Source organism: Dicentrarchus labrax, unplaced genomic scaffold (genome assembly GCF_905237075.1).
Source record: "Dicentrarchus labrax unplaced genomic scaffold, dlabrax2021, whole genome shotgun sequence".
Lineage (NCBI taxonomy): Eukaryota > Metazoa > Chordata > Actinopteri > Moronidae > Dicentrarchus > Dicentrarchus labrax.
This window is the reverse complement of record NW_026136702.1, coordinates 20001-42931: the sequence shown is the minus strand read 5'-3', so window position 1 is coordinate 42931 and position 22931 is coordinate 20001. Positions and strand designations below refer to the sequence as shown.

At 40.9% G+C, this 22931-nt stretch overlaps 1 protein-coding gene across 3 annotated transcripts in view; it reads right to left on the bottom strand.

Moving 5' to 3' along the window:
- LOC127372226 (thyroid adenoma-associated protein homolog) overlaps positions 1-22931 on the bottom strand; it is a 94662-nt gene that overhangs the window by 54472 nt on the left and 17259 nt on the right. For all 3 annotated transcript variants that reach the window (XM_051415754.1, XM_051415743.1, XM_051415735.1), the window contains exons 22-28: positions 22315-22424; positions 18683-18815; positions 14560-14682; positions 14154-14276; positions 13291-13382; positions 5744-5833; positions 96-227 (exon numbers count right to left, since the gene is read on the bottom strand). In XM_051415754.1, coding sequence (XP_051271714.1) covers positions 96-227; positions 5744-5833; positions 13291-13382; positions 14154-14276; positions 14560-14682; positions 18683-18815; positions 22315-22424 — 803 coding nt within the window. The remainder of the gene's footprint in view (positions 1-95; positions 228-5743; positions 5834-13290; positions 13383-14153; positions 14277-14559; positions 14683-18682; positions 18816-22314; positions 22425-22931) is intronic.

The following is a 22931-nucleotide window of genomic DNA, read 5'->3' as shown; positions in this document are numbered from 1 at the left end:
AAATTCAGTTAAATTTTGGGATACATTTTGATGGAAACATGGCTTATGATGTACATAAATAAGTGTATGCTTGTGTGTGCGTAACTCTGACCCACCTAATGATGAAGGGCATGAAAGGAGCGAGTCCCAGAGGTGAAGAAGATCCATCCATGGGAGAAGGGTAGAGTCGACTGAGCACCAGCAGCAGTAAGAACAGACTGGGGTGAAGCTTCACCTGACCACTGTCACTAAACACACACACAAACAGATTTGAACAAATAATCGTTAATGCCACAGACGTGCACAATGAACACAGCAGCCTTTAGATCCATGCGTGCAGTAAGTGTAGGGAGTGGAGCTACTCTAGATGACCTTAAATGTAGCTTCTGCTTTTTTGGCCTCTGAGGTTTTTTCAGGTAGAAAATGGTTTTTGGGGATGTTTTCTTCACCTTAAGTGTTGAGTATGCTTTAAATGACCTCGTTTGTAAGAAATGTTGTCCGAACATGTCTGAAGGTAAAAGTGTTTATGGTGGGGTGAAAAGCCTGCAGTTATAGAGAGGGGCGAGACGTGATCAATCATTTAAATTAAGTCTCTCCTCAGAGGCAGAAGCACGCCGACACCTTTCGAGTTTGCCTTAGGTTTAGTTAGAGAGTCTATTAAGACATAGTTTCTAAAACTTTTAACACCTCAGAAAATATTAGGACAGTTCAGGCAGGAGGCAGGTTTATTCCTGATAGGAAGGATGACTTATTACTGTCAGCCAGAGACACACTGTACAAAGGGCTCTTCAACTCTTCCACACAGTAACTAATGGATGTGTGTGTGCTGCATGCATGAACTCGACCACGTAGCAGGCTGATATTCCAAAAAATATATTACAGGAAATGCAAAACTTGTTTCAAATTACATTTTAGCAATCTCACAGTTTCTGTTTTTTTATTTGAAATGATGTAGTATTTTGATTGTGTTCTATTTTAAAATGTATTTATTTCTCTGCATACCATCAGATGGTTCTTATGGTAAGATATAGTAAAGGATGTAATATTGGGCAATACATATGAACTGACAGAGAAAAGCTGTTATAAACAACTAAAATGAGACATGTTTGTGAATCAAATCTCAGCATCCACCTGCAAGTTAATGTCAGTATACACTGTTCATATTCGGCTGTCTTGTTTCCTGTAAGACTAAAATATACGATCACAAACAACTAGACTTTTGCCAACAACGTGACCTACTTGAGGAGCTCTGATCAGCACAATTTACAGCACACAATCTATTTGTTTATAGATTTGTCTTATAGGAATGGTTTGACATGTTGGTAATTACACTTATTTGCTTTCTGGCTGAGAGTTAGATAGAAGATCATTACTCTCGTCGCGCTCTCTGTACGCCAAGTATGAAGATAAAGCCTGCAGGTGAGTAGCTAGCTTAGCATAAAGACTGGAAACAAGCACGCTACCAGCACCTCTAAAGCTGAAAGTTATTTAAATGTTATATCTTATTCGTTTAATGCATTCACAAAAGTAAAAATGACAACTTCTGGTTTTACTCATGTAACTAGTCTCAGCTTTGCTAAGCCAAACGAATGTGTGGTATTAATCTTCTCATCCAATCCAAGGCAAAGTGTGTATTTCCCAAAATATTCCTTCCATGTCCTTTATTGTGTTATCTTTGTTGAGATACTGCAGCTATAGCAGTTCAAGAGAAATAAACAAGTCTGGTTGCAATTCTAGTGTGTTCACAATCAGGATCAAACAGCAATATGGCTGACGCATGAAAACCACATATAATCAAAATTCCAAACTAAAATAGGCCTAAATTCCTCCAGCTCTTTAATACACACTGCGTATCTCAAACCACCCACACTCAATACAGTCATCTCCTCATCCCGTCCTTGAGCTGAGCTTTTCACCTCCCTCTTTTCCCTCCATCCAAATCTCCTCGCTGCCAACTGAGTCAGAATGGAAACCGACTGTCTCTGCCAGCGGTTTCACAGTTTCACTCGCAAGTGAAATGAAGGAAGGGAGGGAGGAAAATGGAGACAACAGACAAGAAATCCAGCGACAAAAAGTTAGGAAAATGACGAAAACGTTTGAACGCCAGGTATCCAATCTGGATGAATAAAACAGTTGTATTTCTTCTTGTCCTGCTGTCAGCTCTCTGGGGGATGAATGGAGCAGTAATCAACTCCCCCAAAAGGTTCAGTGAGTTTTAGATCTGCTCCAGGAGGAAGGTTTTTAGTTTATCTTGAACTTCAGCAGGACGTGAGGTGAAAATATCACATAATATGGGAATAAAAAAAGTGTTTGCACTGCAGGGAGCGCCTGCAGCGGAGCTTTGTGTACGTCTGGGAATACGTAAGGTCTGCTTTTATGAGTGCATCAGGAGACCGGTGTGTCCTTCGGGTCCTGTCATTAGTCGTGAGGATCTGAAAAAGAGACCCCCCCCCCTGCAAAACTACTTGTGCTTTTCATTACTTCTTTCAACAACACATCCACAGAACCATCCGCTGGGACCGCCACAGATTGGCGAGATGGGAAACGTAATAGCAGCCCAATTAGCGACCGGTCCAATGTGTTTAGTGTCACAGTTTAGTCAAGCACAGCGGGACGGGATGTGATGTCAGACAGAGGGGAGGGGGGAGGGCAGATAGAGGGCAACTGCAAACATATTAGGCCTTGTTGGGATACAGCTGGAGTCAGAAACACTTGACAGGATGGAAGAGAGGCTCAGTGGCATTTAATGGCTCAAATTCCACACTGAGGTCTTCCATGAACGTCTGCCCCCTCTCCCTAAACTCCTCAATCATCTCCAGTACGCCGGTTGTTTGATGAAAGGGTTATTTTGGTTTTACATCTTTTTAAAGAGAGTGGAAACAGAACACTGACCTTAAGTATTTTTATTCTTCATTTATAAAAGCAGAGAGAGAGAGACACAGTAGCAGAGACACAAAAGAAGCTCTAAAGTAAACTAAAAGCTTTAGCTTAAGATTTAGTTAGCTCTCACGCAAATAAATCACCAGTCTTGTTTAAAGAATTAGAGAAAAGTACTTGGACTGTGATATGAAAACTGTTTTCTTTGGAAGTGGACGCAGTGGTAGATAAGACTGCGTGTACTGTAACAAATCCCTGCACAGCACTTTAACATTTGGGTACTGACCTGAAATAGTTTCAGAGATAAACATGTTTGCTACACGGAGATAAAAAGATTAATTCACAGGCCATATAAAAAGCACAAACATCATTTTATAACTTAAAAAGTCGATCTCCGTAACTGTTTCCCCAGCCCTGCTTGTCCAAATCAAACTTCAGCTAAACGTGACAGCAGGTGCACATAGGAGCACACACAGTGCAGCTGGAGGACTCTCCGTCCTCGCCACAGAACGGACTTTGTGAGTCAAGGTAAAGCAGATGACACCAAAAATAAAACAAAGACAACATGAGCTCTGCTTGCAGCCAGGAGGGAAAATAACTGGTAGAAAAGATAGAAAGAGACGTTTCTGCCACTCAAACAAACACAAAGACTATTTTAGTCTGTTTTAGGTACAAGCATGAGCACAAACTGCTTCCAGGTAGGATCCATCCACACATTATTTCTCATTTAAAGCTTCTGATATTATTTGATAAAAAGAACTCTGATCCAACGCGAATAACAGATATTCTTAGTCCCTGTATGTGTGTGTATAATGTATAATGCAGAATGTGTTTCTTTATTTCTCTGTGAAGTTGTATTTTTATTTAAGTTTAAATAATATGTAAGACTGTTAAAAAGAAAATACAGACAGAACTGTATTAAAAGTTACTAGAAATATCAGTAAAACTCATCTCAACCAATATTTACAGGAATTAATCTGCTCAAAATGCATCAAAATCTTCCTGCAGTTATTGTGTTCACTGTTTGGGTTCATTGTGCAGTTTATCAGCTGTTCTCTACGGTTATTGTTGTGCATTAAACATAATATGCAATATCCATAAAATATGTCACTTTGTGTTGTTTACTCACTGATAGAAAAAGAGTCTCTTAAGGATAAGTGTTGGGAACCACTGTATTAAAGGATCTATTGGTCCAGAGGTGGAAGGAGTGAAGGCTACATGAACTATTAGGAATATCACGGTACCTGAAATTTAGTAGTCGATACGAATACCATTGAAATTCAACTGTTCTTGATACTAACTAAATACCACTATAAAAATGTCCTGATCAAGTTATTTTAGCCCCAATCCCTATTTAATACACACTATCAGCTGATACCGAGTTCTGATCCAAAATCTGTATTTTCCTGAATAATACAGGTGAATAGCTGTGCATGGTATTAAGAATAAAAATCCAAGCTGTTTGGTGCACTTGGTGCCATCTTCAACATACAGTATTATACATATAGTGTAGTTATGTTCTGTTAATGGCATTTAACGGGGGTCTGAAACCTTTGGTACCAATAGTAGTGTAGAAAACTGTTTCGTTTTCAGAATTTTGGCATTGACTTGGTACCAAAGTATTCTTGTGACACCCATGTGTATTATATGTTATTATATGAGAGGAAATAGAATCCATCCAAAGACAATTATGTGTTGTTTTTAAGACTAAAACATATTATAAAAGACAGTCTAATGGTCAGCTACTGCAGAAACCAATCATTAATATTTCTGGATTGCGTGTAGAATTTGAAGATATTGTCTTTAACAATCACAGGTCCAAAGCCTGTTCAGGCTGTATCTTAACATGCCCTTTAAAGCTTGTGTCTTTTACCGCCTGAGAAAAAGTACAAAAGACATCTCTTGTCTGAGTTAAATTACAGCCACATTCTGTCCGTCTTTTGTGGATCTTACACTTTAAATTCTCCTTCCAACCGTCTGTATGTCAGTTTTTTAGATTACTCAACTATCTCTGCACACAGGGTTGTTTTTCATTCATAACTCTTGTGGCGGGAGGCTGGATTACATAGTACATAATGTACACACACAGTTCCCAATCTCATTTCTATAATCTTTCATATATTGTGACTTATTTTGGGAATGCCCTTGTGCTGTAACTTCCACAAGGCTCTCTGAAACCACTAACAGCAGCTCTCTTGACTCCTGTCCTGCTGTGTATTGCTACAGTGTGGTGTGGTTGGTCTGTTTGGGTGGCGCGATACACACAGATGATGTGGGAAGTCGGAGAGCCGAGGTCTGGTTCCGTGGGAAATTCGCAAATGTTTTAACAAGGGTCGAAGGGAGTGAGGGGAATTGTGAAAGAGCCAGTCTGAAAAAGCATTCAATTAATTGGATCCATATTAAGATAAGGCTGCCTGGGGAGCTGTTGGACCACTCGAATGCTTTTAAAAAGGGGAGTTCGGGCTGAGCTAAAGAAGATAAGGCCAATGAACCTCAGTAGACTCAACTCCCCACTGCAAAGAAACAAAACAAAATCTCAACAAGACATTTACTTTATTCGGCCGTAAAGTCTTACACTGTGAGCAAATGCTCTCTCAGTTGAACAAGTGATAGTTTTAAAAAAAAAAAGGCCCACACAAGAACTCAATTGAGGGCAATGCTAAATGATTAGAGTTCATAGTTCACACTTAAGAAAATCAACCTTTAGGAGCGTCCCTTACTTTAACCTCTCCAGGCACAAAAGCTCCACTGCTTAATCAGCTTAAGAAAACAATGTCTCATATGGCTCGAATGGAAGTCAAATTAAACCTATAATGGCATCAAGGAAGTGTGAAAAGTCATGGCGAGGGCTGAATGTGGAGTGCGGATCAATGGTGGACCACCTCACCTTTCCACCGTGGCTGCAGCCTCCTCTAGCTGGTTCAGAAGGAACGGATAGAGAGCCGGAAAACGGGTGAAAAACTCTCGGCCCGTCATCCTGAGTGGAGAAAGAGAAAGAAAGAATTTAATAATAATTATAATAATAATAATAAGGAACTTATTAAGGCATATATTCAGGGAAACAATGATTCTCAAACAGGCAGAGTCACCAAAGACCTGCAACATTATATCTTTAATCTTGTGCACAAGTCCAAAAATATCACGTAACAGTTCCATACTTAACTTTTAAGTAGCTTTTCAGGCTTATAGAACTTTATAAGAATTTTGTGGAAATTATTTTTAACTAGACCACTGGTTCTTTTTCTGATACATCCCAACAATTCTTATCAAACATTAAAGGTCCAGTGTGTAACATTTAGGAGGCTCTACCGGCAGAAATGGAATATAATATTCATAGGTATGTTTTCATTAGTGTATAAACACCTGAATATAGGAATCATTATCGTATGCAAGCTGACTTTGACATATAAAGTACTGTATGTGTCCCTTTAAACCACATGGATTGTGTAAGATTGGTAATAACTACCATAAAACAGAAAGAGGAACTGAGAGGGAAGAGATAGAGAGAGGAAGAGAACAACCAACTGAACACCCTTCACGTTGGTATTTGATAACAGAGGAATGAGAACGGGCTGTAGGAGAAACTACGGAGGCTGCAAAACACTAAAACGTAGTAACAAAAACAATAATTCTTATATTCAGGTGATTATACACTAATAAAAACATATTTAAGATCAACTTCTGCCAATAGATCCTCCTAAATGTTACACACTGGACCTTTAACAATGCCATTAGTATTAGAAAGAAGCTAAACTGTGTTGAATACTTAAGTATACTGCGTAAGAATTCAGTGATGTCACTAATTACGGTCAACAGAGAACACAAATAATCAGGAATAATTTCAATTACAGTTCATTAAATTACCTGATTCAATAAACGTGACATTACAAGAAACAGCCAGAAGCAGAGGAGGGGAAACGATGAAGACAGTGCTTTTAGTCATATGTTGTGAAGCTCTGATAAGGAGATGGAAATGTGCCAAACAAATCCAGCCTCTGTTTGCTAACCCTGCTACAGCTAGAAGTAAACACTCGTATGCACATATACGGAGCAATGTGTGTCTGTGCTTATGTATTCACCCAAACACATACACAACTGTCAATAAAGTGACAAACTTTATATTTAAACACTGGCGGTCTTGCTGCTGCGACCGCCATTCAGCCTCAGGGCCAGTAAAGTTTTTATTTAACTCTGCCCGTCTAAATCAAGTCGCTCCTAAAGGGAAGAGGTCTGCTCTGCCAAGCACATGATCACAAGACTGGAGAGCAGATCGCATACTGCTTCATACTGCGTAACGTAACGACTGCCACTGGTTCTGCACTCACACACACAGACACACACGCACACACACACACACACACACATACACATACACACAGAGACACACACACAGACACACACACACACACACACACACACACATACATATACACACACACACACACACACACACACACACACACACAGACACACACACACACACACACACACACACACACACACACACACACACACACACACACACACACACACACACACACACACACACAGGTCCAACTTAGCAGCAGGCACTGTCATGGTAAAGAAGTGAGTCATGTGAATAAAATAAAATAAGATAAAATAAGTGAAATCTAAATGTGAATTGACCTTAAATGTTTGATATGCGTGTGCAAATACAGTGTGTGTATTATATAAGAGTGTGTGTGTGCTCCCCGTCCTCCTCTGCTCTCTCTAATGAGAGTCTCTCAGTCTGACAAGACTCTGCTGCCTGGAGGACAAAGGTCAGAGGTTGTGTCGGAGCAGATTAGATGGGGTAAAAGGGGTAAGGGTCGCAAAAGAGGAGAGAGGAGGAGGAGGAGGTGTAAGTGAAAAGGCCTGCTCATGTCTCACAGCTGTGTGTGTACACTCATACAGGCTATGTTCCCTTCAAGGCAAAGAAAAAAAGCGTGTTTTCACAATTCATACAGACGTTCAAGAAGAGGTAGAGGAGGAAAGTGCAGATACTCAACTACTTTACTTAATGTTATTCTACTCCACTACATTTATTTAACAGCTGTAGTTATTAGTTCCACCAAAGCGACCTTTCCCCTTTAAACGTCTGAGATGGTTTTAAGTGTTTAAAGAAGAAATCTTTTAAGAAATCCTTTTCCAGGACCGTTCCAGGACCTTTCCAGGACCATTTAAGGGAATTAGCTCCATGTTAGCCTGCTTTTGTGGCGCACTTGGCTGTTTTTTCCCGCTTTCCGAACTGTAACATTATGTAATTACACAAACAAAATGCAATTAAAATCTTCCAGGACGACATTATTTACAGCATAATTAGTCATTTTACTCAATTCCCAGGTGGTTCAATGACTGGAAAAGTAGTCTTTAATGTAACAAAAGGGGTTTCAAAAGGCTTCAGAAGAATGTTTGGCGAGGCATCGATTGAAATAAATATATCTGCTTTATGAGTGTGCACTTTTCCCTCTCATTTGTTTGCAAAAGGACCGATTTACATCGATATCCTGGATGTTCTTGCACGTACGAGAGCACATGTAGTGCAAAGCGAGGAGCTGACACCGTCTGGAGATAAAGCTGGAGGCTTCGGTTGGAATGCAGAGAGCAATCTTCGCTCCGTCAGCTCTGTTAGCTCTGTTTACAGTTGCATTTATTCCAGCAACCATATCGGATCAACATCAGCGCTCGGCCACAGAGCGGAGGAGCCCGAGTCTGGGCTCTAGTGGAACGATGATCCACAAGCAAACAATATGTCTGGATTCAAGTCACTATGTAAAATACACAGCTGAAATTCCCACAGACAGCAAGAAGCTCAGTCTCGTCCCGTGCACACAAATACACACAATGCTGTAAATAAACTGGTTTGTGTGAGAGGGAAATGTGTTTATGCTCCAGCTTCAGCAGACCAAGAGGCCCTTACACACACACAGCCAGATATTAGAGTGGACAAGCTGTCACAATGCATTTTCTGCTGCCAGATCACAACCATAAAATCATGATAATAACAGAGACCAGAGACACAACTGACTGGGGAGAAGACAAACTCCCAGAGACACAACTGTAAACGAGTTGCAGCTTTCCTGCTCACACACGCACAGTCGTGTACCAGTTTCAGGTGAATATAGTTTAGATTTACAGCTGCTTTATCCTGTTTAAATCAATTTAAAATGAAAACTATAATAGCTGGAGCATTCATTCTTTGGGTGATGATCCTACTTTATGTTACGTTAGAACGTGGTGACGATGCACGGTGGCGTCAGCTGATTGGAGCAGGTGGAGAACAGCGGAGGAGAGGAGCAGCTACAAAATAAAACAAGTTATTTTAACTTAAAGAAATTGTTGAAACGGATTACGTCAAACATTTTAAGTGACACAATTTAGCAGCTTTTACTAATAATCTTAAATGACAATAACTTAGTTTTGTAAGGTACACAAACATTCCTGATTAAGTCCTTTTTATGCAGTATTTTGATTTCACAGTACAAATAAAAATGTCACTTAAAATAACCCAAAGCTACTTGATCAAGAATGTTTTTTAAATTGAGTTTTACTTAAAATCTTCAATGTAATCAGTTTATTGAGTTAAAAAACAACAAAATGTTGTATTTTTTGAAATGTATGACTCAAATTCAATACTGTTTTCAAGTACTATGGTTATGGATTTATATAACCTTCTAGCTTACGTTGTACAGCTTTAAGGAATATGAATCAGTTCAAGATAGTCCATGAAATTACATCACAATAAGCAAAAATACCAGTGTAGGCACTGGAGGACAGTTTCTATTGCAGAGTTCGAAGGGTTAACAAACATGTACAAATATTGTAAAGTCACAAAAACACAAGTTGCAATGTTTCTTAAGTCTCTGCTCTTGTTCTCATTTATCACAGCACACTCATTCTCCCACACACACGTTAAAAAGAAATCACCCACACAGTAATAATACGACAGCAGCAGACAAGAGGAGGGGGAGATAACTGAAAGCTATACAACGGGAGAGACAGCAGACTAAAAACACAAGTGAAAACAGACAAGATAAACAGGAGCAGCCTTGGCTTGGTTAAGAGAATGCGGAGGCCTTCAGAGAAGCAGCCAATAGAAACAGAGCAGAGGGAAGCAGACAGAGCTTCCCCATGTGAAACTTTACTCTGGATTATCTGTGCAGTAACAAATCACTTCAGTGCTCAATATAGATCATACAGTCCCACAGCCAAACAGTACGAGCACATTATTGTTCATGTTTGTTTAATATGCTCCGAATCAGGATGCATCTCTGCATCGGTTCCAAGCGCGGCCACTGAGATATCAATCATATCAATGCTTTATATAATGTGTAACAGAGCCTGAAGCCATGCTAACAGCTCTGTGAGGCTCTACTTACAGGCACACTCGAGCTAAAGGCTTAGAGTGGAGACGCTAACATGCTATGCTTTTGGTTAACATAAAACACTGAGCTGGAGATGGGTCATGGTTAGCCTAGCTTAGCATAAGAAGGCTAATGTTATAATTACGACTGGGGAAGTTTGTATTTTTCTTAAAGCTCTTAAATAAATCCAACTTTGCATTTAGGCTAATAATATGGAAACAGCAGAAATTCAAACACATTCATATAACGAACACTGTCTTATGAAACTAAACCCACATTTAATGGTTGTGGTGTTATATTCAGGGACGCCGTGGGGAGTTAACCCAAAGCAATCCACCTCTTTGAAATGAGACCGAGATTACTCATCTATCTTCAGATCAACCGAAAATCAGTGGAGGGGAAACCAGGTAGTTGTTACTGTACAGTTTACCCAGCTCTGTATTTACTACCACACTCCTACTGATATTGTGAACACTGTTTTAATCTTCACACAATCAGCTCTGCAGTCGTACTCTTGATACCGTGGACGCTCGCAGGTCGTTAACATGTGAAACTTCTCTGCAGACCGATAGTTGTTTTAAGTGCTTGTTTCTCACCATCATCCTCCTGTCTATGTATGGATTTCAAAGTGTGACGACATATGGAAAAAACATTTCTCGTGTGGAGACACAAACATTTTTTTGTTCCAAATAAAGAAATAAAAAAGTTAGACCAGAAAGTAACACATGCGTTTGGGGGAAACCTTCGCCTGCAACACTATCAAATATGTTCCTGTGAGAATCCAAATTGTTTAACTCCAACTATCTTCTTCTTCCACCTAAGTTGGATGCAACAAATCATAAAATATATGTGGAAAAAACACTTGACCAGGGTCTGCTATCATTTTCTTTATCAAGATTTCCAAATACTTGGATGGTTGTTTGACAAGGCGTTGGGAGCCTGCTATAATTTAAGACTCTTTTTCCAGAAACCTCAAAAACAAACCACAATTTTTCAAACACTCCCTGACAGCGAAGCAGGACCAACAACTGATAACCCTCCAACTAAAACGCAGACGGTTAAACCTCTAAACCGATTCCTCACTTGCACAACTCAAACTCATTTCCACTGGGTGTGTGACGGTGGCGGATAATCATATAAACATCTAATCCACCAAAATGAGATATCCACCAACTGGCAGCTCCTCGACACGCTGAAGATTCTGGATACGTAGATTAGTGGATTTTGGCTGTAGAAGTTTCTGGTAAACTCGTTTGCCCTTAAAAGTTGTAAAAATATCATTCAGGGTTTGTGCAGGTTAACTGAAGACTTCTTAAGACCAATATGAATGCAATGTAAGACCTATATTACGTCCATACTGGTGTAGAACAGCACAAAGGATATGAATCTGCATTGGTTCTGCATTATAATGAAGTACTGTGGGGCTGGAAAGATGTCCTGGTCTACAAATCTTGTTCTCCAGATTTAAGAAAACATGTTTGTTTTAGTATAGACGTCCCAAAAAATGTCACATAATAATGATTTTTATCTTTTCTGAAGAAGAAACTTAACTTGTGATGCAAAAACGATCATATAAATCATATCACAACTGCACCATCTGCCAAAATAATCACAATATGATGTTTTTAGTACATCATGCAGCCATTCCTTATCAGTTTTCAACACTTGTCAGAATCATATTTAAGACATTTTAAGGCCAAAACTCAGATGATTGGATTTGAGAGACTCCCTGATAATCACCTGTGTTGTTGTGCTTGTGTGTCCGACTGTGTGACTGTTTATCACCTGTCCTTGTTCTGGTTAAAACCATAAACTCAGCACACACTTAAGAATGATCCTAAAACATCTACCAGAGGGAAACAGTCAGTTTCCATCAGTGACTGTTATGACTGTTATTTACTGTACTGACAGAAAAGTTCAATCTCTGAAATGATTACTGACTTATTATCATCATAGAGACACTTGCTCTGCAGTCTTTGGTTTAAATGCTGTTGCAGTTCATTTTCCACACCAACAAGAACATCCCCAAATTGTGCGACAAAGTACATTCCTGTAATTCCGACCATGTTGTTCACAGATGTGTCGTCGGTGAACATTTACGGCCTTCATGAGACCACACACGTAGCTGCTTGCATGTAATAATTGTACTTTTGACGGCAGACTTGCAACTAATGTTGCTGTACTGTACTTTATCAATCACAGCCCACAGGTATAAAACCACATATAACACAGCGTGGTGATGATGGGACGGACATAAATGGTTTTATAGAGCATTAATATGATAATAATAATAATACATTTATATTGTGTGTTTCTGTTTTATCTTCTAATGTGAGACCGCCTTCAGTCTCTTTTCCCTCAGTGTGCTTTCAGTATCTGTGGTACAGCAGCAGTAGAGACTTTTATGAGAAGCAGTGGGAGTGAGACTGAGAGTGAGAGTGGTGTTACAACAGTGACCCCCGGTGGTGTAAAACAACAACTGTTACTTCAGTTTTAAATACGATTCATCATTATGTGTACATGTGTTAGTTTGGATATGGATTTGGAGAGTGAATATGACTTTGCTCTAACTTCAGGTGAATTAAGAACAGGTGACATTATTTGTCATCTTTTACAGAGTGAAACGTATTTAAGCAGATATTATAATAAATAGTTTGCTTCCTTGTACATTTTCTGACTGTTTGTATAGTATGGAAATATAGATTAATCACATTCTATGCTGAACAGTTTAAAATGATTTAATACTTAAAACAAGTGGAAAAATAAGTGACAGCCAAGATAAATACAGTCAAGTAGAAGAAAACTTGCATATTTTGCTATTAAACTCGTGAAATAAGTGAAGCTGCACTGAAAATAAGTTGAATTACCTCGTCTCAACTTGTTTTAAAGTATTTAAAATACAGTTTTAAATGAGGGTCACATTTCTTCTTTTCTGCACTTGCACATACATGACTGATAACCACTGATTTGTACTTCCCTCATTCAAAGGTAAGCATTTCATTCTGCACCGATGCACATGACAGTAAACACGAGCTGGTGGAGCAGCGTTAGAGAGGGAGAAGCAGCAAACCTGTTCTTTTTCGAGTGCTCGTCCTTCCCCCTCTTCACTCCAAAGATCCTTGTGATGAGAGTGCTGAAGAGAAGAGTGGAGGAGTTCCTCACCTGGGAACGGGAGAGGCAGAGAGAGGGAGGACAGGGGAGAGAGGGAGAGAGAGAGAGAGAGAGAGAGAGAGAGAGAGAGAGAGAGAGAGAGAGAGAGAGAGAGAGAGAGAGAGACAGTATGAGTAAGTGTGTTTGACATTAAAAGTGACAACAGAACAAACAGCAGAATCACTGGAAGATACAAGATATGTTCAAACATCTCTTTTACCCGTCTGTCTGTAAATAACACCACGCCATCTGAAACGCTCTCTGCCCTCGCTTTGGCGAGGAGAGGATGCACCGCGGTCCCATCCCAGCGGACGATGAGGTGAACGAAAGGTTCTACGATGTGTAACGTTAACAGCCTGTGTGTGCTGCGTAGGCGCACTGAGGCTGACGAGTTTTACTCTATTGGTATCGAAAGACATTTTTCAATACTCGGTATCGCCGCAAATCGGTTGGTGCCATAAAAGTATTGATGTTCGGTACCCAGCAGTAACCTGGTTCAGCACTATGCCTCAGATACACAATAACAGGCCTGTTTACTGGAAGAATAAAGCAGGAAACCCTCCTTTAATGTTCAAACTGTTTCAGAGAGATTCAGTTTTATTGAATCTCAAGTAAGTTAAATATTGTGGATATTAAAATAAAGTCTGTCGTTATATGGGTCCGGGGGGGAACTGTAGTATCGAAATTCATAACAACCAATTATAAACACCTCCCTGGAGAGCTGTTGAAGTGTGACGTCAATCTGTCTAAATAAAAGCAGAAAACATGGAGGTCCAAACTCACGGCCCAAACAGGAGAGGTGAAGCCCAGCACAGCAGCCTGCAGTCCGTCTGAGACGAAGGGAATAATGTTTTCCCCCAGACGAGTGTCCCTGTACAGAGCCCTCAGGATGTTCAGAGCGTGGACCTGTGGCGACGTAAACACGCAACGTTTAACCCCTTAACACACTCATTAAGAGTTAATCACATTACAAATCACACAGTGGTAAAAGACAAGGATTTAACAACATTAAAGAATGTTTGTCCACAGGACTGACAACCGTCCATCAATGATTCATAAACCAGAAGAGTTTTTAAAATACCAAACAACCTTTAAAAGACATCTGGCTTCATGCTGAGGATTTCACAACTCTCAGGTTAATATCTGACTAGATAAAGGACTCGTGCATGAAGCTGCTGGGAGGTCAAACCTGAGGGACGGTGGAGCAGTCGGTGTTCCTGTTAGCGGAGGGCATGGCCAAAGCGATCAGCTCTCTCATGGTCATCTTCAGCAGGCTGCAACTGGACGACTTGGGCTCAGAGGAGAGCAGAGCCTGCGGAAGTAAAAGAGCCACAGAACAGGTCAGAGTGTGTTAAAACACGTACAGATTACAGAGATACTATTATTATTACTGTGTCCTCATCAGATTGAAATGTTGTTAGAAGAGTATTCTGATTTAGTACTGCACTCCCACAACAGTCGGATCACCAAGGATCAAGGATCTTCTTCTTTTGGCTTTGGCCCCTAGTGTTGGCACCGACCCCCAGGTTGGGAACCCCTGCAGTGTGGTTTACAACTGCAAATACAGGCATGAACTATTTAATAGTTTATATCTGTGCTTATATCATCCAGTCTCTCTCATTAAGTTCCCTCGTACTTGTTTTGCTGCAGAACTGCAGCAGTGGTCACATGGCTGCATACAGTGGTCACATAAAGACGCAGCTATACGATTACATAAGTTTGTCTATACTGATAGCTCCGCTGAATGACATCATTTGTATGTTCCAGGAGTGGGAGTTGGGAATGTGGGAGCGAGGAGGTGACAGCAATTGGCCGCTGTGTGAGGAAGGACTTATCTTACTGTGGGAGCTGATGGGAGCCAGCTGTGTGTCTGGCCTGGGTTATGGTTAAGAGCTCGGCCTGGGAGGGATGGAGAGATGGAGGCAGGGAGGAGGAGGACGAGGCACAGTCTGGCTCTTATGAACTCTTGGTGAGGAGGAAGATTAAGAGAAAGAGGAGGGCTAGCCCGGTTCCTGTGAAGTCTGTCCCAGGTGGGTCCAGACCAGCATGAGGCGAGCAGGAGCCAGCCTTCCTGGATCTCACTCGCTGTGTGAAGGAATGCAGCCCCGAGCTCTGCCAAGGTGTCGACTTCTGCTTCTCCCCAGACTTCCTCTGCTCCGCCGGGCTCTCCCGCTTACTCCTTTATCTTATCTTCTCTGTCTCTCCATCTCCCTTCATCCTCAGCCTAAGTCATCCATATTTGTTTTCTCTCATGTCTGCCTCACTACTCTTCCGGTCTTCTCTTCACATTACTGCATCTTCAACTTTAGCTGTCGTATCTTTTCATTTGAAAGGTAATGTCAGCTCGGGGACAGGCATGCTCGGGGTATTTAACAGACAGATACTTCCCATAAATAATAAGTCAAGTGTCAGAAAGTCAAAGTTTATTTACGTTTATTTAATTAAGAAGTCATTTCAGAGTCAAGGCATATAAACTAGAGCCCGACTGCTATGGGATTCTCGTCACCGTACAGATTTGAGATGTTTGATATATATGTAACCCAATTTAGTGAATTTCTGAGATAGAATGAAAATAAACTTTTATATGTGGATTGTAGGGCTTTTAGTTTCTGATCACTGCACCTGCTTTTGAATGCACCTCTCTGGAACACACTGATCTGTTGTGTCCATACTGTATACATTGACAGCGTTGTTTTAACTCGAACTGTATTCTTTAGCATCAGCTGTATGTTTTAATGCTGTATCGCCTCCTGTTGCTGCCTCTTTGGCCAGGTCGTCATAGTGAATGAGAATTGGTTCTCAAATGACTTCTCTGGTTAAATTAAAGTAAATTATATATTATATTAACATTTTTACATTGTCAACCAATTCTAGTCGACACTGAGAGCTGTTCCTTCTCTCTACACCCCGGTCCACACCGCCTGCTCCTGCAGCGTGTGCCTGCTGTAATGTCTTGGTTTTTATTCCGATGCCCATGTTAACAGGTTGGAGCAGACTGAGTCGCCGCTGCAGCGACGCCCCCCCTACAGAGTCGAGGTCTTGCCTACACGAGCCGCAGTTCCCAGCAGAAATAAACAGTGAAAAGGTTCTATTCATAGTCATTATACCACAAACATATACACCTTTCATTACAGTTTTAATGTCTATATCTGTAGAATATGTCACAGAAAATAAAGTGTTTAAATGTGTAACACGTCTGTTTGTTGTAATGTTTCAGATTAACAGCTCTCTCTGACAGAATCCATTCATATGTTAACAGGGCTTTTATTGCAGTGTAACAAAACAGCTTTCATACTGTCACATATCTGACATATACGTTGATATTGATACAACACCAATGTCTGTAGTAGGCCAATATCGGCTGACATACATCAGTCGGGCTCTGACATGAATGCATAAAAACAGAGCAGTGATGTCAGCAGTGCAGCCGTGTGCATCGCAGCAACCACAAGAAAGAGCAACCCCACTCCGCAATTACTGCTGTGATAAAACATGAACTCATTCACGTCTAGTTTTAATATCAGTAATCAGAGGAAGTGGGGGGGCGAGCTGTGGCTGAATAACACACTGAGTCAGTCGAGTGCTACGGTAGGTTAGTCAGAGATTACAACACGTTGTTAGAGGTGTGTGGGACTGGTGACTACTAAGAGGGGTCGACCAAAGGACAGTGTGTGTGTGTGTGTGTGTGTGTGTGTGTGTGTGTGTGTGTGTGTGTGTGTGTGTGTGTGTGTGTGTGTGTGTGTGTGTGTTTGTGTGTGTGTTTGTGTGTGTTATGAGAGTCACTGAGTTAAAACAAAAAAAAAAAAAAAAGACATGGATTAAGAAACTCAGTGTTCTTCCAGCATGAGTGCTCCAGTGGCATGCCAAGAACTGCTGATTGCACTACTTTTAGGCATAAACAGCAACACAAAAACACACAGACCTGCACACACACACACACACACACAGGGTTTCTATTACTGAACCTCGGAGGACAATTATTCACCAATCATAACCTTCCCTACGTGTAGGCGACACATTCCATATCATAACCTTCATAACCAACCTGAACCGTCGCCTGAGCTCCTGTTGCAGTTCAGAGTGGATTACAGTTTGTTTTGGTTCTTTTTTTCTGATCTTCCAAACTCAAATTGCAGCCACATGTTTGAATTTGCCTAAATACAGCAAATTACAGCAGAATTTACACAATTTATTTTAGCCTGAAGTCTAGGGTCAGTGTCTTCCCGTCTGCAGCTGGGCTCATTAACAAGGCCCGGATCCCCCACTGTCACTGACTCTTATACCCACCCTGTATATATGCATTACAATAATGCACTCCCGTCTTCTGTACAGTTTTCCTATCTTTTCTTATTTTTCTTATCTTTATTTATTTACTTTATTCTTGTGTGATATTTATGTGATTTATAGATTTATCTTTCTATTTTTTGGTGTGATTGTATTTTAAGACAAATTCCTCGTATGTGTAAAAACCTACCTGGCAATAAATCTCATTCTGAATCTCTCCTGGTATTAAAAAAACAATGACCCAAACCAAATACTACATTACTGTATATAAGTAGTTTTATCTGACAACTGTTTCCTTCTCCCACAAATATCTGTGCTTTCTAATTTACATTTTCAAACAGGCTTATTACTTTAGTTTGAATTCATTTGAGAGGAATTATCGATTATTATTACTTTTTGCATCATTGCACGCCTTCCCAACACCAACACTGGCACAAATCACATGACAGACGTAACAGACGACGAGAATCGTAGAAGCTGATTCACAGTAGACAGAAATGTCCTTCGAGTAAATTTCAGTTGGGACTTTTTCACTTTTACTTGACGTCCTGTGTTAAGTCACACTAGTCTCCCTAACTAGGCTAGCTAGCTTCAATCCAAAAAATGAAAAGTCTTGGAGGAAAACAGAGAATTGTATTTTACTTACTGGTATTTATTAGGTACATTTAAGCATTCTATGTAAGGCTCAGTTATGTTTTGCAGCTCCAGTCTTTCTCTTTTGAAAGTAAAGGTTGGACCAGGACCCCCGACTTGAGTAAAGAATGTGTGTACTTTTTGCCGCCTCTGCTAATGATGGAGTAGACCGATGTGAACGCCACTCCACCGCACACTCAGATCAGAGGAATGTGCTGTTTACTGACAAAGGTCTGTATCTTCCTGCATCCTGAAGGGTTTCGAATTAAAACAACAGCCTCTTTCCACCACTTGAAATCAACAGTGTGAGTCCAGCGTCACACTGAAACAAGCAAAGCGCCCTTTGATACTTCTTCCTTCCTACGTTTACATTTGTAACACCACGCTTTACCCACCTGGATGTAGAAGGGTATTCCAGCGCTGCGTCTTGTGGCACACAGCTTGGACGACGGGTCACTGGATTTGACCTCCTCTAGGACCTCAGAGAGCCAGCGGGCCGGAAGCTGCTGCAGACCCTGACTGCCACTCCTTAAACACACACAGATAAATAATATAAAATAACATAAATCAGAGCTTGTATATACTTTAAATCAAACTTGTCTTAAAAAAATCTTACATGAATTTTACATCTTGAGTCATTAAGTTCATATTTATTACCTTAATACCTATTTCAGAATATTCAATTATTTTAAACATGCTAGTTGCTGAAAGAATCCATTATTCTGTGCCTCATAATATATTATAATATACATTCTGCTGCTGTACCATCAGACTTCTTCCCTCAGGCTGTGAGACTGTTAATTCATCCTACAAATTAAATGTTTTTATTTTTATGACTCAATCTTTTTTTAAAGTAGCATGAAGGGAACTATGTCTGAATTTAATTCTACAACCTTGTGTTGTAAATGATGATAAAATAACCCTGAATCATTGAATTATGTACAGTCCTGGACTGTTAGTACTTTCTATATTAACATTAGCTGATATTGTGTGCATGTTTCCAAGATGGAAAGTCATGCTGCACACTTTTACATAAATTAAATGTATTTCATTAATTTATTCTCATAAATCTGTTTCTGCCAACACAACTGAGGGCTTCCAGCAAAATGAAAACCATCATCAATCCACAGTATAAAATGTAAAAATGTAAAAATGTGTCACTTTCTTCAAGACAAAAACGTATTGTACGTGGATTGACCTAACAGAGGAGATACCTGCTCTGCACCGGTGACTCATTTACTCTCGTGTGCAGCATCTGGTGACCGTTTTCAAAACAAATGCTAAGAATATGAATATGATGGCAAACACACACCCACAAGAAACCGCTCTGCCCTGTTCTGTAAGAAGCAGCTGTTTAACAAGAGCCAGTGGAGCGGAGAGGGCAAATTAAAACAATCCAATGTGAAGGACAGAGCGAGGGCACAGCGCTGCTAACACACACTCCAGTGTACTTAACAACACACACACACACCCAACACACCAGGAACACACACACAGCCTCCCTGACAAACATATGCAGCGAGTAAACCACACCAACCTGTGGTAATTATACCCCAGGGGGTAGTTCAGCAGTTGCCAAGTGGTATGTAGAAAGATTATAAAAAAAGAAAGTTCATGGATATATTAGGAGAACTCGATACAAGTCAGCTAACTTCTTGTCCGTGCAGCTCTTGGCTTTAAAGCCTGGTGCTCTTTGTGGGGGGGCTTTACTTTAACACCTGACCTCTACGTGCTGCAATAAAGCGACGCATGGAAACTAGTTAGTAAACAAGCAGAAGTCAAAACTGCTAAAAATGTATAAATGGTTGCGATATTAAGCTAAAAGTAATGGTTAAATGACTGAAATATGATCTTAAACTAATAGATGAGTCTTTGAAATAATTAGGATAGTATAAATTGTTGTAATATAGTTGTAATAGTTAGAAAAACTTCTGCTGGAGCGCCCTGGTAGCTCACCGGGTACACCAAGTACCACAGTGTCCTGGAATCGAATGTGGCCCCGGGCCCTTTGCTGCAGGTCATCCCCTCTCTCCCTACTGTCACTATCTACAGCCAAATAAAGCAGGTCTGTCAGAAAGGTTGCTGCTCTAAACAACTGCAGATAGAAATGCACATGGTCTAATGAGGGAACTCAGTTAAAGAGAAGGTGGAGAGAGAGAGAGAGAGAGAGAGAGAGAGAGAGAGAGAGAGAGAGAGAGAGAGAGAGAGAGAGAGAGAGAGGAAAAAGTCAAATAAAGAGAAAAGGGCAAAGACTGAAGAGAAAGAGTCCCAGTGAGAGAGTGCAAACACAGTGGAACACACCAGAGCCAGATCCCAAGGCAGAGCATCAAAAGGCCGTGGTTAAGCACCCCGCAATCAACACCCCATAACCCAGCACACGGCCTGCATACCATCCACACACTGCTCTTCCCCTCCTGAAAACACACACACACACACACACACGCACACACACACGCGCACACGCACGCACACACACACACACACACACACTCCCAAGTACTCCTACACACAACCACTAGAATGTCGCCCTCATTACACAACACACTGCGCGACTGGTTTCTGTACAAGAACAAAAACAAGTGAGTTTTGTTTTAACTGCTCAGCGCTGGGTGGTTCAAAGTCAACACTGCTGCGACGGTTTTGTGGTTTGTCACCTGCCGCAGGGCCGAAGACATCCTCTGTCCACAACGCTCCATTGAGGAAAACAGGGAGGTACAAGAAAGTGAGAAATTCTTTCATGTCGTTCAGAATTAGAAGATTGTTTTCTGTTCTTCCCCTCAGGAGGATAATAGCGGGATTATTTCCATGAACAGCAGAGGTGAGGGGGCGTGCACTTTAATGTTGGCCCCTGGCAGCATCTGTCTAGTACTGTTTAATGAAAGTGCTTTAGTAGATTTATAATATATTTCACTTATATTTCAATATAAAATGATATAAAAAATTGACATTTCTATTTAAAATGTAAATTTAAACTATAATCACACACCAATATAATTAGGCTCTTAAAATGGAAAGATCTCACACCTGGCAGCTAAAGAAGTAGTTCAGCATTTTGCTCTCCACCCAACAGCCAGCTAGCTTAGCTTAGCACAAACACAAAGATGTCCCAACCGTCAAAACTGACAGGTTGTGGTTTCATCAGAGATTATGTTGGCGGACTTTGTCGCCTTCGGGCAGAGCCAGGCGAGCCGTTACCTCCTGTTTCCCACCTTCGTGCTAAGCTAACTGGCTGCTGGCTGCAGCTTCATATTGAGTATACAGAGATGACAGAGGTTTCAATCTCCTCATCAAACTCTCAGCGAGAAAGCAAATAAGCAAATTGTAAGTAGCAGTGTTTCTTTAAAAAATACGCTAACACCTCTAAAAGCTCCTCAATTAACATGTTATATCTCAATTATTCGTTCGGTGCACAAACAGAAATGTGTGATTCAACCGTCGTGTGCAGGGACAGAGGTTAAATATAAATATTAAATATGTGGCATTATAGCTGCAGAGACTGAACTACTACCTGTTCTACAGTGAGCTTCAGAGCTGTTGGGAGGTGTATTTATACGTTATACTACACAGCCGAGCTGTAATTCTGCTGCCTCCAGTCTTTATGCTAAGCTAAGCTAATCATATCCTGACTCCAGCTCTGTACAAAGAGATTGATCAATCTTCTCATCTTGCTCTCCGAGAGAATGAAACAGTCCCTTTAATTAAATTATGTGTTCAAGTTCCTTCGGGAAAAGATTTATTTAATAAAAACATTTGAACTGATGTACTGCACACACTCTTACTCTATTATCAGCAGGGGAACATTGTGCATGCCCATGCGTCTGTTGGCCGTTGAGAGGGCTCCAGACGATGAATAACACCAGTCTCGATGTAATCAAGTGTATTATACCTGAAGAGTGATACTGAGAGGACTTTTCTGCTTGCTAATTACAAGGCACACTGACACTCGGTGTCACGACGGGAGCCAGTGCCCACAGCCATTCAGGAGTATTACCTTTCAGGCCTTTGCCCTGAATGTGAACACACACACCTGCACAGCATGTCGGTGAGCCGTACAAAGCCCACATAAGCCAGTTCAAAGGCGCCACGATGACGGGACTGCAGGAGCTGCTGACGGAAGTACAGGCCTACTCCCTCCACCTGTAACAGAGAGAGAGCCACAGAGGGAATCAGCAAGTGAACTGTAACAGGAGAAACCATCAGTATGATAGGTGTCAAAGTCAAAAATGTCAAATTATCTCACAGGGTTGGATTGGCCTACTTCTGAAGAAAGAGCTGCTGCTCAGCAGAGGAGTATGAACACACTGAGCTCAGAACAAGAGAGAGGAAAAACAGCTGTAAAGCCGGTGTATTTCCATATCTAACTGTGGTGAATTAAGGGTTTATTTCAACTAGTTTGACGACATGGTATACAGTTACAAGGTGATTTGCAGAGGCTCTAACTCTGGGGAAGATGAGGACACAGCAGGGAGACTAGAAGAGAGGCATGAAGTGGGTAGAGGAGTGAGGGAGGTGGTGCATCAGAGAGCAGCGACAGCGCATAAAGTCCGAATATTTTCACATCTAACTCTATTAGATGGTTTGACACCAGAGTCTGTGATTGCTGGAACAGTGGAAAGACTAATAAAGACGGTTTGGCGAGTTTTA